Raw genomic sequence first — 25,474 nt, 5'->3', positions numbered from 1 at the left:
AGTTTGCTAATGCTATTGGAATGCAATATACCAGAAATAGGTTGGCTTTTACAAAAGAGATTTGCTGTTACAAGTTTAGAGTTCTAAGGCCATAAAAATTTCCAAACTAAGACATCCAGAGAAAGATACCTTGATTCCAAAGAAGGCTGATGTCTGTCACATGGAAAGGCACAGGCTGGCATCCCCTGATTCTTTGCCCCCAGTTCTATTGCTTCCAGCTTCTGATTTCAGTGCTTCCTCTGTAAGCATCTGTAGGCCCTCACTTAGCTGCTTCAGGACATAACTCTGGGGTTTGTCTCTTAGCCTAGTATCTCCTGGGGCTGTAATTTTTTTCTTTTCAAGGTCTGGTTACTTCTGTGAGTCCTTGCTTATCACCCGGGCTTCTTCTCCAAACATCTGTGTCTGTGTGTGTCACCTCTGTGTCAGCTCTTTTAAGGTAGGGAGAGAGTTCTGAAAACTGCGAGAGAAAAAAGCAACATGTTATATACAAGAGAATCCCAATAAGATTCAGTTCTGATTTTTCATCAGACACCATAGAGACAAGAAGGCAGTGGGTTGAAATAGTTAAAATGGTGAAGTAAAACAACTGAAAGCCAAGAATCTTATGTCTGGCAACACTCTCTTTCAAGGCTGAGGGGGAGATTAAGATATCCTCAGATGAACAAAAGCTGAGGGATCACATCATCACCATTAGTCCTGCCCTATAAGCAATGCTAAAAGAAGTTCTTCAGACTGAAATGAAAAGACGCTAGACAGTAGTTCAAAGCAGCATAAAAAAAAATTAAGATTTGCAGTAAAGGTAACCATTTGGGTAATTATAAATGCCAGTATTATTGTATTGTTTTGTATATAATTCCACTTCTTACTTCCTACAGATGCTAAAATGCAAATGCACAAAAACTAATGATGAATCTAGGTTTTAGGGTATATAATGTACAAAGATATAAGTGGTAACAAATACAAAAAACTGGGGAGCAAAGGGGTATAGGAAAAGCATATTGAAGTTAAGTTTCTTTCAAACAAAATATAAATGTCATATATTTAGGTTGTTATATTTTAACCCATGGTGACCTCAAGGAAAACAGATGAAATATATACCCAGATAGAAAAAGGCACTTAATGTCGTATAACAACAAGAAAGCAAATAAATATAAAAGAAGGCTTAATGCAAGTGAAGGGCAAAAACAGGTGTAAGACTAAGACTAAATAGCAAAATGACAGAAGAAAGACCTGCATTATCAATAGTGACTTTAAATGTAAATGGATTAAACGCTCCAGTCAAAAGGCAGAGATTGGCAGAATAGTTAAAAAGCATGTCCCAACTGTATGTGGTTTCCAAGAGATTCATTTCAAAATCAGATACAGATTGGTTGAGGGTAAAGGGATGGAAAAATACATACCATGCAAGTAGTAAACAAAAGAGAGCTGGGATGGCTGTACTAATAGCAGATAAAATGCTTTAAGTCAAAAACAGTTACAAGGGACAAAGATAGTCATTACATGTTGATAAAGGGGACAACTCAACAGGAAGATGTAACAATTATAAATGTATATGTACCTGACAGCCCCAAAATATATGAAGCAAATACTGACAGGTATGAAGGGAAAAATTGTTCTATGTTAATAGTAAGAGACTTTAATACACTGCTCTCAATAATGGATAGAACATTTAATGAGAAGATCAATAAGAAAGTACAGGATTTGAATGATACACTAAGCCAGCTAGACCTAGCAAACATATAGAGAACACTGCACCCAATGGAAACAGAGTACATGTTCTTCTCAAGTGCACATAGATCATTCTCTAGGGTAGATCATGTGCTGGGTTATAAAACTAGTCTCAGTAAATTCAAAAATATTGAAATCACCCAATGTATATTCTTTGACCACAATGGAATGAAATTAGAAATCAGTAACAGAAGATGAAATTTCACCAGTATGTGGAAATTAAACATACTCTTAAGTAACCAATTGGCTAAAGAAGAAATCAGAAGAGAAATTAGAAAATATCTTGAGGCAAATGAAAATGAAAATACAAAATATCAAACTTATGGGGTACAGTGAAGGTGGTGCTGAGAGGGAAATTTATAGTTTTAAATGTTTCCATTAACAAAGAAGAAAGACTTCAAATCAGAGGCCAAAACTAAAAATTGGAAGAACGAGAGAAAGAAGAGCAAATTAAAACCAACATGACTGAAAGGAAGGAAGTAACAGAGATTAGTGCAAAGATAAATGAAATAGGAAGCAAGGAAACATTAGACTCAACAAAACCAAAAGTGGATTCTTTGTAAAGATTAACAAAATTGGCAAAACTTTAGCTAAACTACAAAGAAAAAAGAAAGCATAGAGAATCAGAAATAAAAGGAATACATTATTACCAATCCCACTGAAATAAAAAGTACTATAAGGGATACTGTGAACAAATACATACCAATAAATTAGATAACATAGATGAAAGGGGCAAATTCTTAGATACACAAATTGCTTATATTCAAAAAGAAATAGAAGGGCGTTGCTATGGTGGCTCAGCAGCAGAATTTCTCACCTGCCATTCCAGAGACCTGGGTTTGATTCCCAGAGCCTGCCCATGCCAAAAAAAGAGAAAGAAATAGAAGAGCTCAACAAATAAATTACAAGAAAGAGATTAAATCAGTAACTGAAAACCTCCCAACAAAGAAAGCCCAGGACCAGATAGTTTCACAGGGAAATTATAACAAATATTCTAAGAAAAATTAACTCTAGTTCTGCTCAAACTCTTCCCAGTAATTCAAGGGTAGGAAACACTCATACCAAAGCCTGATAAAGATACCACAAGAGAAGAAACTATAGATCAATATGTCCAATGAATATAGTTGGAAAAATTCTCAACAAAATACTAGAAAACTGAATCCAATAGCATATTAAAAGAAATATACACTATGATCAAGTGGGATTTATCCCTGGTGTGCAAGGTCAGTTCAACATAAAATTAGTGTAAGGTACCATGTTAACAGAGTGAAGGAAAATACTTACATGATCATCTCAATAGATGTAGAAAAGGCATTTGATAAAATACAGAACCCTTTCATGATAAAGGCCCTTAGAAAAATAGGAATAGAAGGAAATTTCCTCAACACGATAAATGGTATATATGAAAATCCAATGGTTGACATCCTACTTAGTGGTGAAAGGCTGAAACCTTCCATTGTAAGATCAAGAACAAGACAAGGTGGCCTATTTTCCCACTGTTATTCAGCAGTGGTACTGGAAGTTCTTGCCACAGCAATTAGACAAGAAAAAGAAATAAAAGGCATCCACAGTGTAAATTAAGAAGTAAGACTCTTTTCTATTTGCAGATGATATGATCCTATGTACAGAAATCCCTGAAAAATCTACAGCAAAGTTACTAAAGCTAATAAGGGATTTCAGCAATGTGTTGGGGTACAAGATCAGTACATAAAAATTAGTAGTGTTTCTGTGTACAAGCAGGGAACAATTGGAATAAGAAATCAAGAAAAAAAATTTGTTCATAATAGCAACTAAAAGAATAAAATATCTGGGGATAAACTTAACCAAGAATGTAAAGGATTTGTACACAGAAAGCTACAAAACATTGCTAAAAGAAATTAAATAAAATCTACATAAATGAAAGGACATTCTGTGTTCATGAACTGGAAAAATGAACTTACTTACTTGAAACAATTAGAATAAGCAAACTCATAGAGTCAGAAACCTAGAATATAGGTTACCAAGGAAGAGTGGGAAGTTAACAGGGTTCCGGGTAACAATGGCTCAATGGTAAAGTTCTTGCCTGCCATGCCAGAGACCCAGGTTCATTTACTGGTGCCTGCCCATGTTAAAAAAAAAAAAAAAGAAAATGTACAGGGTTCCTATTTGGAACATTGGAAATATTTTAGTAATGGATAGGGTGATGATAGTACAACATTGTGAATACAGTTTACAGCACTGAAATATATATTTGAATGTGATTAAAAGGGGAAATGTTAGATTACATATATGGTAGCAGAATAAAAATTAAAAATCATGGAACTACATGATTCAAATAGTGAACCCTAAGTTAAACCATGGACTTTAATTAAATTAATTAATTTTATCATCTGTATACCCACAACTTCTCTAATAAAGGAAAAAACAATCTTCTCATCCAGACTTCTCAGGAATAATGTTCAGTTCTCTTGAAGGGTAAAGTAACTTTCCCAGATAGTTAGAGACAAAGCTGACTCTATTCTAGTGTACTCAGTTTTACTGTAATACCTCCTTCTAGTAGTCCTTTTAGTAGATTGAACTCTAACCAAATACAAGGTCTAGTAATCATGCCGTGTGGTTACAGGACACAGCCAAACTTGTGTATTAGTGATGCAGCTTTGGGTTTCTTTGAAAAATATTTTTGTCATTACTTAGCCTTACAACCTCTAGCCCCTCAATGACGTGGATGCCTTGTTATCATGTTGGATATGCTACCCGTTTGTATGGAGACACGCCTACACTTGCATTTTAACAAACAGTGACTTTGTTCTTCTGTTTCTCGATAGCTACTGCTTCTTGGGATACGTTTCTCATGCTATGGAATTTCAAGCCACAAGCTAGAGCTTTCAGATATGTCGGTCACAAGGATGTTGTAACCAGCGTGCAGTTTTCTCCACTTGGAAACTTACTGGCATCTGCCTCACGAGACAGGACCATTAGGCTCTGGATTCCTGATAAGTAAGAGAAACAAAGAAGTACTTGATATGCTTTGGGTATAGAATTGTGGAGGAAAGTTAAGCTGGGCTGATCCTTATGCATATCTTGGAAATGCCTTAACTCCCCAGTTACCTACACTATACTTAGTATAAATCACACATGAGGTGTACTGCCACTAGAAAGTAAAACTATTTCATACAAATTTTCCTCATCTTTAATTCATAATTTTGCCTTCTATTTGAAAACTCTTTGTAACCATGCAATTATGCTTAGTATGTCAAGCTTTTTTTTGGCGGGGGCGGGGTGGGGAATATTAGTCCTTTTGTAAATCCAGTGTAAGCTTTAGGTCATATTCATAGAAAGATACACATTGGCATATATAACAATTTTTTTTCTATTTTAGATGTTTTATTAACCTCCTAACACTGTTTTGTGGATCCTTTAGGAGTTTTCTAATCCCATTAAAAACCCCTGCACATCTATTATTTGATTTGTACTGCTCATTATTGTTCTCCAGAATTTTCTTGTTAAATAATTTTCTTGTTTGAACCTTTAAAGAAAGATATAAATCATTGCATTTGTATAAGGTCAAATTCTATTACAACTATCTCTCTATAATATATTTTTAAACTATGCTGATAGCTTATCATTTCAAGCAATTATTGGGGCATAATTTATTCTGAACTTTTAGTTATGTAAATTTTCAAACACTATGAAAATTAGAACAAAGAGATCAATGACAGCCCATATACCCATTATCCAGTTTCAATGATTATCAGTATTCTGCCAATTTTTTTTTTCATTTTATTTCCCACTTTTTTATTCACTGGAGTATTTTTAGAACAAATCCCATACATCATATCATTTTCTGTGTAAATACTTCAGAAGATAACTTCAGCATTTCATTGACTATTGTGAAAGGATTTGATTTGTTATATTTGGCTGAGCAGGCCTAGACATTTTGAAGTAAAACCCCTGCCGATGAATTTTCTTTTGCTACCACCCAAAGGAAATCTGAATATTAATCTGATGCTAGTAAAAACTATTGAAGAGAAAGGTTATGTTAAAATGATAATGTGGATGGTACGGGAGAGAGAAATTGGAAAAGGAAAGACTGGATTTGGGTCCGCATAGAGAAGTATTTTCCAAGCCGTTAACTTTGGGAATTTGGGGCAAGTATTTTTTTCTGTCTTTAGCACAACACAGCTCAGTCCCCCATTACTGCTAATTCAAGGAAGCTTCAGTGAACAAACTGCACCAGGATAGATGAGCTAAAAGTATAAACAAACATTCATTTGTACTGGCTAAATAATCTAAGTACAATGATTAGACTTTTGCAGATATTTCTGGCCTCTCTTTCTAAACCTGTCATGGTGGGACCATGGCAATGGTGGATCCTGACATTTGGAGGGAAGCTGATGTATCAGTTACTTGTTGTGGCATAACAATCCCCAAAACTTGGTTGCTTAAAAAAATAACTTATGTCTCGCAATTTTGTGGTTTGTCAAGATAGTTCTTCTGCCTCATTTGGGGTTGGCTGAGGTTACTCGTGGATTCATTAGACTGGCATGTGGGTTGGGCAGCTCTAAGGTCTCACAAGCCTGGGACAGTGGTCCTGTCTATTGGCTGGGGCATTTTGGTTCTACTCCATGTGTTCTCTTCCAACAGGATAAACTGGACTTTCTTTTTTTTAATTTTTAAAATTTTTATTGTAAAAACATACAAACATTCCATATATGGTGTACAGTCAGTGGCTCACAATAACATCACATAGTTGTGTATACATCATCATGATATTTTTTTTGAACATTTGCATCACTCCAGCAAAAGAAAGAAAAAAAGGAAAAACTCATAGATACCGTATTCTGAACCCCTCCTTGTCTTTGACCACTAGTATTTCGATCTACTGAATTTATTTTAACCTTTGTTCCTCCTATTATTTGTTTACTTTTTATCCATATTTTTTATCATCTGTCCATACTGTAGATAAAAGGAGCATCAGACATAAGGTTTTCACAATCACACAGTCACATTGTAAAAGCTATATTATTATACAGTCATCTTCTAGAAGCATGGCTACTGGAACACAGCTCTACAGTTTCAGGTACTTCACCATAGCCATTCCCATACACCATAAACTAAAAAGGGAATATCTATATAATGTGTAAGAATAAACTCCAGGATAACTTCTCAATTCTGTTTGAACTCTATCAGCCAGTGACACTTTATTTTGTCTCAATTCTCTCTTCCCCCTTTTAGCTAAGAAGGTTTTCTCAATCCCTTGAAGCCACGTCCCGGCTCATCTGGAAATTTCTGTCCTATGTTGCCAGGGAGATTGACATCCCTGGGAGTCACACCCCATGTAAGGGAGGAGGGCAGTGAGTTCACCTCCTGTGTCTGTTTAAAGAGAGAGAGGCCACATCTGAGCAAAAAAAGAGGTTTTCTGGGGGTGACTGTTAGGCCTAATTTTAAGTAGTCTTGGACTATCCTTTGGAGGGATAAATTTCATTGGAGTGAACCCTAAGATCGAGAGCTCGACCTGTTAATTTGGTTGTCCTCACTACTTGTGAGAATATCAGAAATTCTTCAAATGGGAAATTGAATATTTCCTCCTTTCTACCCATTCCCCCAAGGGACTTTGCAAATACTTCTTTATTCGCTGTCCAAATCACTCGGGGATTTATCGGGGCATCACACTAACCTGGACAAATCAACAGACTCTCATGCCCTAATCAAGATTCCATGTACTTAATCGTGTTAAATTAAACTGACCATACAAGTTAAATTATGAAATACACTATCCAAAATACAAATTTTGCACCAAATAAACATCTTTCCCTTTAGCCTCACACAGAAGTTGAAGTTTTAAAATATGGATTAAAAAAATATATATTATATATGGATGATACCATCCTTTACCCAGTCTTCTAATATACCCTAGTCCTATCCACATCAGTTTCATTCATAACTCTACTTGATGTCTGATCACTTTTTCAACTTTTTAAACAGTTCCTATATGGAGTACTGCTTTTCATAGCTTCAGAGCTCTAACTCTGAGTCTTCAGGTATTACATAAATACCTGAAGTTTCTGGGAAAGACTGTGTTATATACAAACATCTCAGTGTCTGAGAATTTGGAGTTAATAATTACATCTCCTGAATATATATAACTGCTGTAAGAGCTTACAATCTAGGACCCTTTACATTTAACACTCAGGTAAACTACAGCATTTAAACAATATGCTGTAGTTTACCTGAGTGTTATATTATAGTTAGTCCATATGTTTGAGGCATGATAATATTTGATTTTCTGTTCCTGACATTTCATTCCCCTACAGCTCTTAAGGTTCATTCTTCTAGTTGCATGCCACACAACTTCATTCCTTTTTGTGGCTACTCAGTACCTCCAGAGACAACTGTGTGCTAATGTCCATTCAGGCCCCCACACTCAGCTCCTCCAGTATATCACTGAGCAATGGGGTTTCAGGATTATATGGCAACACCCCCCCAGCCCCTTGTGGAACCACCACACTGCCCTCCAAGGAGCTGTACCTCTCATTTCCCTACTGACGGTGAATAGGTACAACATCTCTTTCTCTAGCACTTGTTTCTCTGTGTTCATTTTTAAATTGATTTGTTCACACATCATATAATCCAGCCTAAGTATACAGACATGCCTCCACCGCCATATTCTATCTGATGACATTTCCTTTTCTTCCACAAAGAATCCATACCCCTTTCCCAATCCCCCTGCCTGTTGACATTTAGTTTTGGCCCAATGCCTTTGTTACATTCATTGGAAGCATATTACATTATTACCATTGACTATAGACCCTAGCTTGCATTGATAGCACTTTTTTCCATATACCATCTATTTTCAGCATCCTACATTACTGGCATTCCTTTTTTCTTCCTCATGCAAAAACATTTTTTAATTTGTACATTTAATCACCATCATTGTATAAAAAAATCCCTAGACATTCCTAAATTATACCATGTCAGTCTTTTTCCTCTGTCTTTCCTTCTGATTTCATACGTGCCTCTAACCCTTCTCCCTCTATCATAGTCACATTCAGCTTCATTCCATGTATCTGTATTATTGTGCTATAATCAGGTAGTATTGTGCTATCTATTTCTGAATTTTTGCAATCAGTCCTGTTGCACAATCTGTGTTCCTTCAACACCAATTACCCAGTCTCTACCCTTTTTCTGTCTCCTGATAACCTGTGTTCTTAACTGAAATTCTCCAAGTTCACTCATTAATATATCAGTGAGACCATACAGTATCTGTCCTTTTGCCTCTGGCTAATCTCATTCAGCATAATGTCCTCATGGTCCATCCACATTGTTACATGCTTCATTACTTTATTCTGTCTTAAAACTGCATAATAGTCTGCTGTATGTGTATACCACAGTTTGTTTAATCACTCATCTGTTGATGGACATTTGGGCTGTTTCCATCTCTTGGCAATTGTAAATAATGCTACTATAAACATTGGTGCACAAATGTCCACATGTGTCCTTCCCCTCATGTCCTCTGAATAAACACCCAGCAGTGGTATTGCTCTGGATCATATGGCAGTTCTATACTTAGCTTTGAGAAACTGCCAAACTCCCTTCCAGAATGGTTGTACCGTTTTACATTTCTACCAACAGTATGTAAGTGTGCCTCTTTCTCCACATCCTCTCCAGCACTTGTCGTTTTCTGGTTTCTTAAATAATGGCCATTCTAGTGGGTATCAGATGACATCTCTTTGGGATTTTGATTTGCATTTCTCCAATAGCCAGTGAAGTTAAGCATCTTTTCATGTGCCTTTTAGCCATTTGTATTTCCTCTTCTGAGAAGTGTCTGTTCATGTCTTTTGCCCATTTTTTACTTGGGTTGTTTGTCTTTTTGTTGTTGAGTTGAAAAATCTCTTTATATATTCTGGATACTAAACCCTTGTCTGATATGTGGTTTCCAAATATTGCCTCCCATTGTATAGGCTGCGATTTTACTTTCTTGACAAAGTTCTTTGATGCACAGAAGTGTTTAATTTTGAGGAGTTCCCATTTATCTGTTTCTTTCTTCAGAGCTTGTGCTTTGGGTATAAGATCTAGGAAACTGCCTCCTATTACAAGTTTTATAAGATATTTCCCTATATTTTCTTCTAAAAGTTTTATGGTCTTAGCTCTAATGTTTAAGTCTTTGATCTATTTTGAGTTAATTTTTGTATAAGGTGTGCGATATGTATCCTCTTTCATTCTTTTGTATATGGATAGCCAGTTCTCTAAGCACCATTTATTGAAGAGGCTGCTCTGTCCCAGGTGAGTTGGCGTGACACCTTATCAAAGATCAGTTGTCCGTAGATGAGAAAGTCTTTTTCTTTCTCAAGATATTTTTAGCTATTTGGGGCACCCTGCCCTTCCAAATAAATTTGGTTATTGGTTTTTCTATTTCTGCAAAGTTTTGGGGATTTTAATTAGTATTGCATTAAAATTATAATCAATTTACTTAAAATTGATATCTTAACTCTATTTAGCCTTCTAGTCTATGAACGCAGTATGCCCTCCCATTTATTTAGGTTTTCCTTCATTTCTTTTAGCAATTTCTTATAGTTTTCTGTGTGTAGGTCTTTTGTATCCTTAGTTATATATATATATATATATATATATATATATATATATATATGTTCCTAAATATTTTATTCTTTTGGCTGCAGTTGTAAATGGAATTTTTTTTTCTTGATTTCCTCCTCAGATTGCTCATTACTAGTCTATAGAAACACTACTGCTTTTTTGGATACTGTTCTTGGACCCTGCCATTTTACTGTACTCGTTTCTTAGCTCTAGTAACTTTGCTGTGGATTTTTAGGGGTTTCTGACGTATAGTAACATATCATCTTCAAACAGTGAGAGTTTTACCTCTTCCTTTCCAATTTGGATGCCTTTTCTTTTTCTTGTCTAATTATTCTGGCTAGAACTTCTAACACGGTGTTGAATAGCAGTAGTGACAGTGGGCATCCTTGTCTTGTTCCTAATCTTAGGGGGAAAGCTTTCAGTCTTTCCTCATTGAGGGATGATGTTAGCTGGATATTTCATATATTCCTTTTATCATGTTGAGGAAGTTCCCTTCTATTCCTATCCTTTGAAGTGTTTTCATCAACAAAGGATGTTGAATTTTATCAAATGCCTTTTCTACATCAATCGAGGTGATCATGTCGTTTTTCTGCTTTGATTTGTTGATATGGTGTATTATATTAATTGATTTTCTTATGTTAAACCATCCTTATATACCTGTGATGAATCCAACTTGATCACGGTGTATAATTCTTTCAATGTGCTGCTGGATTTGATTTGTAAGAATTTTGAGAATCTTTGCACCTATATTCATTAGAGAGATTTGTCTGTAATTTTCTTTTCTTGTAGTATCTTTGTCTGACTTTGGTATGAGGATGATGATGATGACTTCATAGAATGAGTTAGTGTAGCCTTCCTCCTCTTTAATTTTTTTGAAGCATTTGAGCAAGATTGGTACTAAATCTTTCTTGAATGCTTAATAGAATTCACATGTGAAGCTATCTGGTCCTGGATTTTTCTTTTTGGGTGAGCTTTTTGATGACTTATTCAATCTCTTTACTTGTGATTGGTTTGTTAAGGTCATCTATTTCTTCTCAAGTCAATATTGGTTGTTCATGCCTTTCTAGGAAGTTGTCCATTTTATCTACATTGTCTAGTTTATTAGTATGTAGTTGCTTATAGTATCGTCTCATTATCGCCTTTATTCCTGTGGGGCCAGTGGTTATGTCTCCTCATCCATTTCTGATTTTATTTATTTGCATCCTCTCTCTTTGTTCTTGTCAACATTGCTAAGGATCCATCAATTGTATTGATTTTCTCAAAGAACCCACTTCTTGTTTTGTTGATTGTAATCCATTCTGCCAGTCTATGTCTTTTGATTGGGGTGTTTAATCCATTACCATTTAGTGTTATTACTGTAAAGGCAGTGTTTTCTTCTACTGTTTTGCCTTTTGGATTTTATATGTCATATCAAATATTTTTTCTCTTTTTACCTTTACTGATAGTTTTCATTTCTATACTCTTCTCCACACTTCTCTCTCCTGTCTTTTCCTGTCTTTTCCTATCTGCCTCTGGTACTCCCTTTAGTATTTCTTGCAGAGCCATCTCTTGGTCACATATCCTCTCAGTGATTGTTTATCTGAAAATGTTTTAATTTCCCCATCATTTTTGAAGGACAGTTTTGCTGGATATAGAATTCTTGGTTGGCAGTTTTTCTCTTTTAGAGTCTTAAATATATCATACCACTGCCTTCTGGCCTCCATGGTTTCTGCTGAGAAATCCATACATAGTCTTATTGGGGTACCTTTGTATGTGATAGCTTACTTTTCTCTTGCTGCTTTCAAAACTCTTTCTTTCTCATTGACATCTAATAGTCTGATTAGTAAATGTTTTGGAGTAGATCTGTTTGGATCTGTTTTGTTTGGGGGTATGCTGCACTTCTTGGATCTATAATTTTACGTCTTTCATAAGATACGGGAAATTTTCAGTGATAATTTTCCTCCTTTAGTCTTTCTCCTCCTTCTGCTTTCTCTTCTCCTTCTGGGACACCCACAACACATATATTCCTGTGCTTTATGTTGTCATTCAGTTCCCTGAGACCCTGCTCATATTTTTCCATTCTTTTCCCTATATTTTCTTTTGCGTGTCGGATTTCAGATGTCCAGTCCTCTAGTTCACTATTCCTTTCTTCTGCCTCTTCAAATCTATTGTGGTAGGATTCTATTGTTTTTTAATCTTTTCTGCTGTGCCTTTCATTCCTGTAAGTTCTGTGATTTTTTTCAACCTTTTAGTTTCTTATTTTTGTTCACCCAATGCCTTCTTTATATCCTTCTTCAACTCATTGATTTGATTTTTGATGAGATTTTCTATGTCTGCTTGAACATTCTGAATTAGTTATTTCAACTCTTGTATCTCATTTGAATTGTTGTTTTGTTCCTTTGATTGGGCCATATCTTTGATTTTCTTAGAATGACTTTTTTTTTTTTGCTGGCATCTAGGCATTTTATTTCCTTAATTAGTTTATTCTGAAAATTGTTTTCACTCTTTCACCTAAGATTCTCTTACTGGATGGCTTTGTTCTCTATCTGTTCTTTGATATTCAGTTCAGCTTATTCTAGACTTATAGCATAAGTTCTGTTTAACTGATTAGAATTTTCAAGTTCTTATTTTTCTGTTTCTTGCCCTGCCTATACGGAGCCTTTTTTGTTTGTTTGTTTGTTTGTTTGAGGAGGGCTACTTATATATTATAGACCCCAGTCAGATTTTCCCAGACCAGACTAGCCTCCTCTCAGTAGGAAAAAGTAGCCCCCAAGTGTGTGGACGCAGACAGCTACCTTTCCCACTTTCAAAAAACTTCACCAGTGTCTAAATCAATATATTTTATTGAAGTCTTGCCAGCTGGTAACTATAGTTTCAGCATAACCTAGTGTGACCTTTTATACCACTCTTCTTTCTGGAAATGAAGGAAGACTGGTGTCCATTTAGCTAACTGGCCGTCAAATTATTGTATTCTAAGCTTGTCCATTCTTTATGTGAAATCTGCATTTTAAAAAAAGAGAGAGAAATAAGTAGCCCACATCAGTTTTCACTGATGGAAAAGGTTGACAGACTTTCCTGTGATGCCTCTAGACTCTGTGCTTTTCCTATCCTGCCCAGTATATGGCACTTATCTGCCCATGATTTCCCAGCAGTGTAAAGCGATACGATACCTTTAACTTCAGCAGACTCTCCCTGCTGGGGCATGGGTTGAGACAGAGCATGAGGTTGGAGGTTGGCATTAATTGCTTCTGTTTTTCAGTCCTTGGGGCCTGAATTCCTTGAGGGAGGGATTCCGCTTGAGCTTGTCTCCACCTTTCTCTGGGAGAAGGTACAGCTTTTAGAAAATTAACTTCTTCCACCTAACTAGTAACTTTGTCTCTCAGACATGCTTGATTTCACCCTTTCCTGGGCCATTGGAGCCTGAGAAGGCTTGCAGTTCTATCTTATGAGCTGTTAAGTAGTAGAAACAAAACAAAACAAAAATCCTTATCAGAACAGGATTGTGCCCTGAGTTGTTAATCAAGAGGCTAAGTTGGTACATTGCTCTGTATATCTAGGCTCTATATGCCCCCTCTTTTTAGGGCCCAGCCCTTTTCAAGTATTTTATTCTGTCCCACTCAAAAAGCCTCTGGTTTTGTTTGTTTGTTTTTGTCAGCCCTGCCCCCTCTCTGCCAGGGCAAAAACTGCCTAGTACCTTTAGTTCTTATTCCAGGTTTTTCTGAGCTGGCAGCCTATTTTCAGTAGTCAGATTTTGTTAATTAATTTCGCAAGTGGAGTTAAGCTAAGCCCTTGTTGCTAGGAAAGTCTGTTTTCTTTCCCCTTGGGAAACCAGCCTGCCATGCCCATGGGGTGAGGAGCGCTGGCCTCTGCGGCTTGAGGGATTTACAGTTCTGTGTGGGGGTCTCAGCCAGTCCAGCTTGTCCAGACCGGTGTGCACTGTTTCTGGTCACTGATGTGGCCCTGGCAGTTGTTCTGTACTGTTGCTGGCTATTTACTGGCTGCTCTGGAGGATAAATTGAATTCCACACCTCACTAAGTCTATGTCTTGCCCCTCCCAAACTGGACTTTCTTAACAGCATGGCAGCTAGGTCACAGGAAACTCCACATAGAAGCTGTTCATACGTTTAAGGGGACTACACAGCATAATTTCTGCCACATTTGATTGGGCAGAGTAAGTCAGGCAAGAAGCCAGATGCAAAAAAATGAAAAACGGATTCCCATTCCTGAGAAGAGGAATGAATTAGCAGCCATATTTTCACACAGGCCCCACAGCCAGTGACTAGATGATTAAGAAAGGATAGGTAGGAACAAGTATGCAGCAGATCGGGACTGTGAGTTCCTCATATAGTGGGAGGTGAAGAGAAGTTGGACTCAAAAGGCAAGTAAACAAGTGGAGGAAAGGAGCCTACAACAGGCAGGATGAGGAACTAGAAACTAGTTAAGCACCAACACAACAAGCACAAGGCACTCCTCTCTTGATTTCTTCTCGCTTCCTGTTAGGACAGGACTCAGTGGTTAGGTCAACCTACAGTGAAGGAAGGAGAGCCTTTAGAAAGAAGGAAAGCAGGTCAGCCTGCTGGAATATGGAGTGTAGAACTAAAAGATCAAGGCAGATTTTGGTGCTGCTGACTCTCTTGACTTGTTCGTCGTTACAAATGCCAAGTTTTTTCTGTTTGTTTTCTACAGGTCTTACTTGAATTCAGGCCAAACTATACTCCTGACTTCTACTCATATAAATCTCCCTTGAAACCTCACAGTACTATTCCCTGAAGGCTCTCTCATATATATTATTTTTTATATTACTTTCAAAGTTTCCAAAAAGAAAAAAATCCATGGAACTGCACAATACAAGTAGTGATTCTTAAGTTAAACCATGGACTATAGTAAGTAGTACAGTTATAAAAATGTGCTTTTCCCAGTGTCTCATATCTTTTTTCCCCCTTTTGGTCAAAAAGGCTTTCTCAATCCCATGATTATGGGTACCAGCTGATCCCTGGGAGTCATGTCCCATGTTGCCAGAAAGATTTACACCTATGGGAGTCATGTCCCACTTAATGGGGAGAACAGTGAGTTTACTGCTAAGTTAACTTAAAGAAAGAGGCCACATCTGAGCAACAAAAGAGGTTCTCTGGGGGTGACTCTTAGGTATAGTCATAAGTAGGCTTAGCTTCTCCTTTGCAAAAATAAGTTTCAGGGGGACAGGCTCCAAGATCAAGATCAATATCAGGAATTCCCCAGATGGGGAAGTTTCATATTTTCTCCTTTCTCCCCAGTCCCCCAAGAACTGTGCCCAAAATATTCTGGGATATATCGGGTCATCACACTAACCTGTACAAACCAACAAGATCTCATTCCCTATTCAAGATTCCATGTAATTATATTATTCAAATATAATTTGACCATACAAGTTAAAATACAAAATAAACTGACCATACAAGTTAAATTATATAATGTACTACTCAAAATATAAATTTTACACCAGATAAACATCCTTTCCTTTGGTCTCACATAGAAATTTCAAATTAGTCAATATCATCCTTTATCCTGTATTCTGATTTACTTTAGTCCTATCCAGATCACCTTTATTTATATCTCTAGTTGAAGTCTGATCACTTTTTCAAATTTTTTGACAGTTGGTATATGGGGTAATGCTGACTCTCTAAGTCTCAGGTGTCATGCAAATATCCAAAGTTCCAGGAAACAGCCAAGTTATTCACAAATAGCTCAACATCTCAGAATTTAATTACAACTCCAGAATAGATGTGACTGCTGTAGGAGCTTATGATATAGGAACTTACTTACAATCAGTAGGCCCCAACTTGATAACCCATGCTCTCAACTCCATTTCTCCGAGTTTTTATATTATAGTTAGTCCATATAAGTGAGGCATGATGATATTTGTCTTTTTGTTTCTGATATTTGATTCAAAATACTTTTCTTAAGGTTCATTCACCTAGTTGCATGCCTCACAACTTCATTCCTTCTTGCAGCTGCTCAGTAGTCCATTGTATAAATACACCACAGTTCCCCCTTCCATTCCTCAGTCAATGTACCCTTAGGCCACCTCTATCCGTACAGCATAGCCTTTTACTTTTAGTATTTTTTTTTACAAGATTTAAGCCATTTTATGTATTTCAAAGCCTGTATATTGATTAGATATTGATTATAATTAAAACAAATGAATTATAAATATTAAACTGTTTATTTCCAGGAAAGGGAAGTCCTCTGAATTTAAAGCTCATACTGCTCCTGTTCGAAGTGTAGACTTTTCCGCTGATGGCCAGTATCTAGCTACAGCTTCTGAAGACAAGTCCATCAAAGTATGGAACATGTATCGCCAGCGTTTCTTATATTCCTTGTACCGACACACACACTGGGTACGCTGTGCCAAGTAAGTTCAAAAAGTTTCATCAGGGTAGGCCACGGTGGCTTAGAGGCAAGAGCCCTTGCCTGCCATGCCAGAGGACCCGGGTTCGATTCCTGGTACCTGCCCATGTTAAAAAAAAAAAAAAAAAAAGGTTTCATCAGAATTCTACTTTGTAAATTTTTTCTGCTATAGTCCATGTTTTCCTCCAACCCCCAGAGAAGAGGATTGAGGGAAAATTCATTCATAAATTTATTCATTCAACAAATTTTTATCATAGAAACCTAAAATAAACAAAACAGTCAAAAACCCCTATCCTCATGGAGCTTACATTCTAGGGAGGGGAGACAGACTATAACAATAGGAAAATAGATATAGTAGATCAGGTGGTGGTATTATAAAGAATAACAACTGTTTTGGGGGGGGCTGCAATTTTAAATTAGGGCAGTCAGGAGCTGCCTCATAGCAAGGTCACTAATACAAGGAGTGTCTTTGAGAAGAAACCTAAAAGAGGGGATAGACTGAGACTCAAAGAAATTTGGAAACAAACGTCCTAGGTAGAGGAAACAAGTGAGAAAGCCCTAAGGTGGTTGTGGTTTGAGAAAGAGCCGGGAGGCCCATGTGGAGTAGAGCACAGGAAGGAGTGGGAGAGGTCCAGAGGGAGACAGGCCAGGTGAGGAACAGCTCTGGCTTATACCCTGTGAGGGAAGAGATGACATTGAAATGTGTTCATCCAAGGAGTGGCACTCTGACTGCTATTTGGAAAATAGACTATTGGAGGGTGGGGCAGAAGCTAGGGGACCTAGGAGGCTGTTATAGTTGCAGCTTAGACTAGAGCGGTTTCAATGGAGACTGCAAGAAGTGACTGGATTCTTAATATAGTTTGAAGTTACAGTGAACATATTGGATATGACAGAAAGCAAGGACTCAGGAATGGCACCAGAACCTTTGACAACAGTCTGTTGGTAGACCAGTGCTTTAGCAGGTGTTATTAACACTGTCAGCTAACAGCCATGGAGCCTCTTCTTCTCGTAAGATGTTATGCTAAAGTTCTTAAAATACATACTTTATTTCACCATCAGATCTGTCCTGTGAGGGAAGGGCTGTTGTTTTATTGTTCCTATTGTGCAGATGAGGAAACTGAGTTTAGAGAGTAAAGTTAAGAATTGTTTAATTGAAAGTGACAGAAACCCAAATAAATTATTCCCATCCCCAAGGTGGTTAATTGCCTGATGTGTTTGATAACTTTCAGTTAAAGAGGGAAGACTAGAACCAGGTTCTAGAATAGTCATATCTTTCTCTGTATTTTGTGTTGGAGTTCCCTATGTGCCAGCTTCATTTTCTCAAACACCTTAGTACTGAGGTTACTGCCAACTCCAGAATTATGTCCTCATAGGCTTGTGACCAAAGAGGAAAAACTTCTCTCTCCCATATCCAAATAGTGACTCTGGTCCAGCCTGTGTCTTTGGGCCATACCTTCTTCAAGCAGTGTGTTACTGTTGTTGCCTCAGTTATGGTGAGATGCCTGGCTTAGACCAGTTAACCTGGCCTGCCACATGACTGGGGTGGGATTCCAGAGGAATGGTTCTCAGAAAAAAGGGATATATATGGTCACTGGGAAAGAGCTGCAAACATTGCAGCCACCTGGTTTGTGCCTGCTGTGTGAAATTACACACCTGGGTGTCCCTGACTAGGATGTGCCAGAATAGATCCTAGGTGGCTCAGTCTTGCCTGAGAGCCCACATCTTAACCATTGTCATTCTTATCAAAGGGATATTGTTGTTCAGGAAATGTTGATTATAATCTATAGTGATGAACCTTAGGTAAATTAAAAGAAAAGAGACTAGAGGGATGGTCATACTTTGAACCAATAGTTTTTCCTTCTGAAGGTCCCAGTCACTTTCTGGCTGGCCATTCTAATAGCAGACCGTGGACCCTGGACCTCCGTACAAAGGTTAAATCTCAGTCCCACCACTAACCAGCTGAGTAACCTTGGAGAAGTTACCTAATTCTTCAGTGCCACAATTTCCTCCTCTGTAAAATTAAGATGATAACAATAGTAACCAGCCACATAGGGCTATTTTGATATTGAAATAAGTATACATAGAACCCTTAGAATTGTACCTCCTATGTAGTGATCACCATATAATTCTCAGCCATCATCCTTGTTATCATCGTTGGACATCTCATTTTTAAAGATACTGTGTAACCTGAGTTGATAATTTGTTCATTTAGCAAGGTAATGTATGTGGTGGTCCTAAAAGGTTGATCAAATAATTTGCTTTTTTTTAATAAATGAAATGATGTTGTAATAAGAGGAGGCAGAGATCTCTCATCTAAAAGACAGGACCCAGAAAATAGAGAATGATACAAGTGGCTGCCCCTAGTACCAGGAAAAATTATTTTGCTTCCACTATGTGTTGGTTTAAGTTCAACATGACATTTATAGCCTGAGCTTCGTGCAGCCCAGGCATGAACAGAATGATGGTGGCTGGCATGGTTTTCATCTTCCAAAAACAAAAAGCAATACTATCAAGTTGTTCAAGTGAGAGAAAATTTTTCCTGCAAGTAGATTCTAAGCAGTACTTTGTGTAATGCTCTTGTATTGAACCATTTTTTTTTATAAGATAAATGTCAAGGGGAAAAAGGGTAATGCAGGACTTCAGAAGAACTTAGGAAAGCTCTCCAATAGCATCAAATTTTGGTCTTCAAAAGATTCCTTTAATTAGCATAGCCCCTGCTATGTACCACATATCTGTGCCATGTTCTAGTTAGGTAGAGATGAAAGGCACAGTTTTGATCTCAAGATCCTTATAGTACAGTGAAAAAGCAATAGTTACTAAATAATTTTTAAGTGCTGTGTTCTATGGGAACAAGATGACAGGGGAGTGTATCAGCAGAGTATTGAGCTAGACTTGTGTGAGTAAAAGTGATGAAAGACATTCTGGATTGAGAAATGAGGGAGGGGAAAGGGACAAGGTGCCTGTTGGCCAGATGGGAAGGAGAGGGCAAACCTTTCCAAAGAGGGAAGCAGATGGAGCAAAGCACTGCAGGCTGAGAGAACATGGTGTGTTCTGGAACATTAATTGTTCAACGGTGGCCAGAAGTGGAAGTGAAGTCTGATGAAGTGGAGGAGGAGGTAGGAAAGTCACAGGGTCCTGGAAACACCTCAGTTGTATGCCAAAGACTTTAAACTTTATCCTACAGGTGTTAAATGGAGACCCTGGAGGGCTTGGAATAGGGAAGAAACATGATCATTTCTGAGGTCTTACTTATTAATTGGCCTGTTCTACCAGTATGACTTTGAGGTTAGAGCATTGTCACAAGATAGTCAAAGATTTTTATGCGTACTCGCATCACACTGTTATCCTTGAGCAAAATTAGGGTAGTGAGGCTCCTTTCATTAGACTATTACAACAATGAGAATAATTTATGGTGTTTGGAATGAGTGATGCCATAAGACTGCCTTTCCTCTAACCAGTCACCATCAGGAAAAAACTCAGGAATTGGGGAGGAGCCACCAACAGGGAACTGTGTGACTTTTGTCTGCCTAGCATTCATTCTCCCTTTTTCTGGTAGCAGCACCCAAGTTTTCTGTGCGGAAGCAGTCCTTCCTCCACTTTCCAACTATATGTTATGAGCTGGAGTGGCCCTGTCCCCAGTTTCAGCCCTGGGCATTCAAGACAGGTTTAGCCATCAGGAATAGAGTTAGTTTGAGTCTCAATTCCAGTAAATTTCAGTACTCTTGCTGAACCACGGGCCTTTGCTTTGGGGTTACTATTTTTGGGCTTATTTAACCCATAGCTTCTGAGGAACATTGTCAACAAACAGTTGAGTAGAGAATGATGCTCATTCAGGGAAGAGGAGAGCTCAGAGTTGAAGACAAAATGAATTGCTGTCTAAATACATAGTTTAGCTTTGGGTCCAGCCAATTTGTGTCTTCCCTAATTGGCATTAATTACAGGTATTTTCTTCATAGGGTATGCTCTTGATAGGCACTGTTCAATAAATTCTATGCATCTTGCAAGAAGCAAAACAAGCAAAATGGAGCTTCCTGTATTGAAAGGAAACAGGCAATAAACAGATCTATTAGTGATAAGAACTTTGGAGAAAAACCATGTAAGGAAACAAGATAGACAGTGGCAGAGATTGGGAAATGCTGTTTTCCATATGGAGTTCAGGGCAAGGTATCTCTGTTAAGATGACATTTGAGCAAAGACCACACTGAAGTGAGAGAGCTAGTAAGATGGGTTTCAAAGGAAACTGTTTGAGGCAGAATCATATACAGCGTAAGAAACCCAGGAGAGTATTAGTTATGGGGGCAGGGAGATTCAGAGGCAATGTGTTAAAAATGTGAGTTGAATAGTCAATGAAAAGTTGATGAGTAGGCTTAGGTTGATCTCTAGTGTAGCAGTATCTTTGTTTTCATAGGCTCCTTTAGGGAAGATTCATTTTTGTTGATCTTTTGTATCAAATCCGAGGGTGCTGTACATGGAAAAGGTTGATAGTGCTTCACTGCTTTCTTTGTCTGTTTTGGTGGACTCCTGTTCAGATTGATAATTTATATGCTCCGCATAACTGGTCTTAATAGAATACATTTATCTTGGAGTTCTGAGGGCTGTTGTTTTTCAATCAGTCAATTTCTTCCTGTTAGAAGTAATTGATTTGTATGAAATTCTGCACAGGATTCTCTAAACGAACATTCTTTGAGAAATAATTTAGTTAAATTAAACAAATAAGTATGCTTATCTTCATGACAACCTTCCTTATATTTGCTGTACAACGTGCTTATAGGTTCTTACACATGTTTTATCTGTTTTATTAGCTCATTTTATTGCAGCTAGAGAACAAGAGAGAATTAAGACATTGACTAGAAGGCCTGATTGACCTCTAAACCTCAGCCTCCCAGTATGTCCAACTTCTTATAAGAACTTAGCTTTGGTGGAGCCATCCTAGTTCAGGTTTCTCTTCCAAAAGTCTGTAGGACCCAGAATCTGTTTTGGCTATATACCCATAGGTGAGAGAGCTCAAAGGAAACGAAGCCATGCTCAGTACATTTAGAAGTGTCTGAAATAGAAACCAGATGCTAGTTTACTTATTGATTATAGGAATGCTAACTTCCAAGGGGACTAGAACATTTGCATCCCTCAGTCACAGTTTTCTTTCTTTGTAGACAAAGTCAGAATATCATCAGAAAGATGCTCAATTGACTTTGGATCTCAAGCAAGGGGAGTTTGTTGAAAAATTTTTGATGGATAGTTTTGTTAGGTTAGGATAGTGAAAGGAGCCATTTTCTCCATGTGTACCTGCCAAGGAAACTGGTGGCTTGGAGCTATGTACCCAGAAAAACACGTTCTTAAACTTAATCCATTTCTGTGAGTGTGAACCCATTATAAGTAGGACCTTCTATAAGTAGGTTACTTCAGTTAAGGTGTGACCCAAATGAGTCAGATGAGTCTTAGTCCTATTTCTGAAGTCCTTAGAGGGAAGGTCACAGAAAGAAAGACACATAGGGAGCAGCCAAGAGCTAGAAGTCAATGGAAGCCAGAAGAGAAGGGAGAATCCAGAAGAGGCTGCCATGTGTATCGCTGTGTGGCAGAAAAAACAAGACAAGAAATAAGGATTGTCACAGCCAGTCCCAGAATGCCACAGTCTTCTGGGAGAAAGCTTCATCTTGATGATGCCTTGGTTTTGCACTTCTCAGGCACTCAAACCCATGAATGAATCCCCAGTGTTTAAGCCAACCCATTGCATGATATTTGGGATTTAGCAGCCAAGAAATTAAAACAAAAATTTATCATGCTTCCTTAGTGGAAGCTAGGAAAATAATATTCTAAATTTCCTCTCTCCTGGGCCAGCTGAAGACATGCTGACCAGCTCTAGCTCTTTGCCTCTTGCTGTTACTGGATGCTCCCACTCTGTTGACACAGTATTTTTCAGATAACAAGATACAATTGTTAGCTTCAGCGGAGAGGCGGTATAGGCTAGTTTTTGAGAGCATGGGTTCGCTAACGTGATCCTGGACACATTACTTAACCTATCTAGGCCTTAGTCTGCTCCCCTTTAAAATGGGAATAAGGTTGGTGTCTTCTTCATGGAGTTGTGAGGATTAAGTGAGGTAATATATGTCAACTAATGTCATTGTTATCTATCCTTATATTTCAGTTCTTCCTCCTAGGAATTATACTGAAGTCATCTTTAGTTTTTTTTTTTCCAAAAGTAATTTTACATATTTGTAGATAGTCTTGAGGTTGATACTATAGAGGATAACTTTATTTCCAAGTACTTGGATCTGAAAAATCTCTGCCTTTTAATGGGAGTACTTGGTTCATTTAAATCTGTGTAACTAATGTATGGATTAAAGTCATCACTGCTTACTTTTTGTTTTCTATTTGTCTCATTTGTTTGTTGTTTCTTTTTCCTCCTTTCCTTTTACATTGAATATTTATTTGTATTCAATTTTATCTCCTCTGTTGACTTTTTTTTGTATGATGTATGACAGGGTCACATTTCGTTATTTTTCCATGTGAGTATCCTGTTATCGCAGCACCATTTGTTGAATTTTTGTGTTTGTTTGTTTGTTGTTTGTTTTGCTTGTTTGTTTGTTTTTTGGGAAGTGCATGGACTGGGACTCAAACCCCAGTCACCTGCATAGCAGGTGAGAATTTTACCAAAAAAACAAAACTTCCTTTCTACCTTTATTGACGTTTAAGCTTTACTCCTTGTCTTATTTTTTGTTTGGTGGTAAACACTTGAGATTATAAAATACATCCTTAATTTATTGGTCTATTCTTGTTTTAAGTTTATACCTTTTATTGTATGTTAGACCCTCATACCAACATAGTTCCATTTACCCATTCCCTGACAATTTTATTTCCATATATGACATAAAATCCATAATACATTAGTCAATTTTCTTTTAAAATAAGAAACAAATTCTTTTATATTTAACCCCATGTTTACTATTTCCAGCACTTTTTATTCCTGTTTATAGATTCAACTTTCTATCTGGTATTATTTCCCTTTATACTAAAGAGCTTCTTTTACCATTTCTTGTAGTACTCATCTCCTGGTGATTAATTCTCCTAGTTTTTCTTTAATTTTTTTAAAGAATAGTTTTGCTAGAAATCTAGGATGGTAGCATGTTTTCTTTTAGCCCTTTAAAGATGTTATTCCATTGTCTTCTAGTTTGCTTTGTTTTTCTATGTCACAAGGCTTTTAAAATATAAATTAGTATTGTCCTTTTAGAAATAAGTTTTCAGTATGTATCTAGAGTTTTATTGTGGTAATTCCACAACTGGAAATTTATCCTAAAGAATAGTCTCTAAAAAACAATTTTAGAGATTTTTTTTTTTTTAGAAACTCTACCCCCAATCCATCTTCAGTAACTGCTAATCTGCTTTCTATTTTCTGTTTCTACAAGTTTGCTATTTTTAGTCATCTCTTATAAGTGATATTATAGAATATTTGTTCCTTTGTTCCTTGCTCATCTCACCAAGCATAATGTTTTCAAGGTTTTACCATGTTGCAGCATGTCTCATAAATTCATTCTTTCTCATGGCCAAATACTATCCCATTGTTGTATGTACCATACTTTGTTTATTCATTTGTGATGGACACGAGTTGTTTCCAACTTTTGGCTGTTGCAAATAATGCTACTATAACCACTGATATGTAAGTATCTGTTTAAGACTCCATTTTCACTTTCTTTCAGTATATCCTAGAAGTGGAATTGCCAGGTCATATGATAATTCTTTATTTAACTTTCTAAGAAACTGCCATACTGCTTTCTGCACCCATTTTAAACAGAAAAGTGTCCCAATTTAGTTTAAGATTTAAAGATTAAATTTTGTTGTTTGTGGAGAACTGCAGACAGAAGGTTCAGTTGTGGTTTAAGGAAATGGATTGGAATGTGGGGGAATGGAGGACAAAGAGGAATCAAGCATAACTTCTAGGTTTCTGACTTGAGAAAGGGAACACTGAAGAAGAAGCAGTTTGGGAAGGAAAATAATTGAGTCCAGGATTGGACATGTTGAGTTGGAGGTGCCTGCAGGATATCCAAGAGGAGGCTCCTAGTAGATACTCTTTTTTATGTGTGTTTTTTTGTCTATTTAATGCTGACCAACACTTTAAAAACCTAAATGTTTGCTTATTGCCTTTAACGACACCTTCAGTATGTAAACACCAAATTCCTAGCCGACTCTGAGACTGCCAATTTGGGGTTTTGTGGGTTGTTTTTTTTTTTTAATGAGACCATGAAAATTTTAGGTCTGTGTGTGGTCCAAACTCCCTCAGATAAACAAAGATATGGTATCCAGTGTAGTTGCAAGTTTCACACAGTTACATGGCTGAGAAGCTGCAGAATTGGCTAGAACTCAGGACTCTGTACTTAGTGGACCGTCTTCTTACCACTCCTTGCTGCTGCTTCCTCTTCCTGTTGCGTAGCTGCTGGCATCAGAGTACCTCTTATTCATGATTTGTTTCTTAAGAAACCTGGAATAATTTTTGCATGAGGAAGAACAAAAGAATGTCATTACAGCAGTATGCTAAAAATAGATGGTAATTAATAGTTTAAAATTTCAACTTATGTGTGAGACTAGAGCAAAAAGTGTTTATTTGGTACAAATTTATACTTTGACTAGTGCATCTCCTAATATAACTTATGTAGATAGTTGATTGAACACCTTAAGTACATGGAACTTTGTATAGGACATGAGATTTTGTTGGTTTGTCCAGGTGATGCCCTGATGAATCCCAGAGTGATTTGATCAGTGAGTGGAAAAGTATTTGCAAAGTCCCCTTCGGGTAATGGTGAGAACGGGGGAAAAC

The 25,474-nt window shown here is 37.3% G+C and overlaps 1 protein-coding gene across 7 annotated transcripts in view; it reads left to right on the top strand.

The window, feature by feature from the left end:
• POC1B (POC1 centriolar protein B) overlaps nucleotides 1–25,474 on the top strand; it is a 113,218-nt gene that overhangs the window by 25,124 nt on the left and 62,620 nt on the right. For 6 of the 7 annotated variants that reach the window (XM_077111571.1, XM_077111572.1, XM_077111570.1 and 3 more), the window contains 2 exons: nucleotides 4,533–4,704; nucleotides 16,493–16,672. In XM_077111571.1, coding sequence (XP_076967686.1) covers nucleotides 4,533–4,704; nucleotides 16,493–16,672 — 352 coding nt within the window. Of the gene's footprint in view, nucleotides 1–4,532; nucleotides 4,705–14,967; nucleotides 15,165–16,492; nucleotides 16,673–25,474 lie in introns of those variants that run through there. The other variant, XM_077111574.1, reaches the window with a different exon arrangement.

Source organism: Tamandua tetradactyla, chromosome 7, assembly GCF_023851605.1.
Source record: "Tamandua tetradactyla isolate mTamTet1 chromosome 7, mTamTet1.pri, whole genome shotgun sequence".
In the NCBI taxonomy this organism is placed as follows: Eukaryota; Metazoa; Chordata; class Mammalia; order Pilosa; family Myrmecophagidae; genus Tamandua; species Tamandua tetradactyla.
This window is presented reverse-complemented; position numbering and strand designations above follow the sequence as displayed.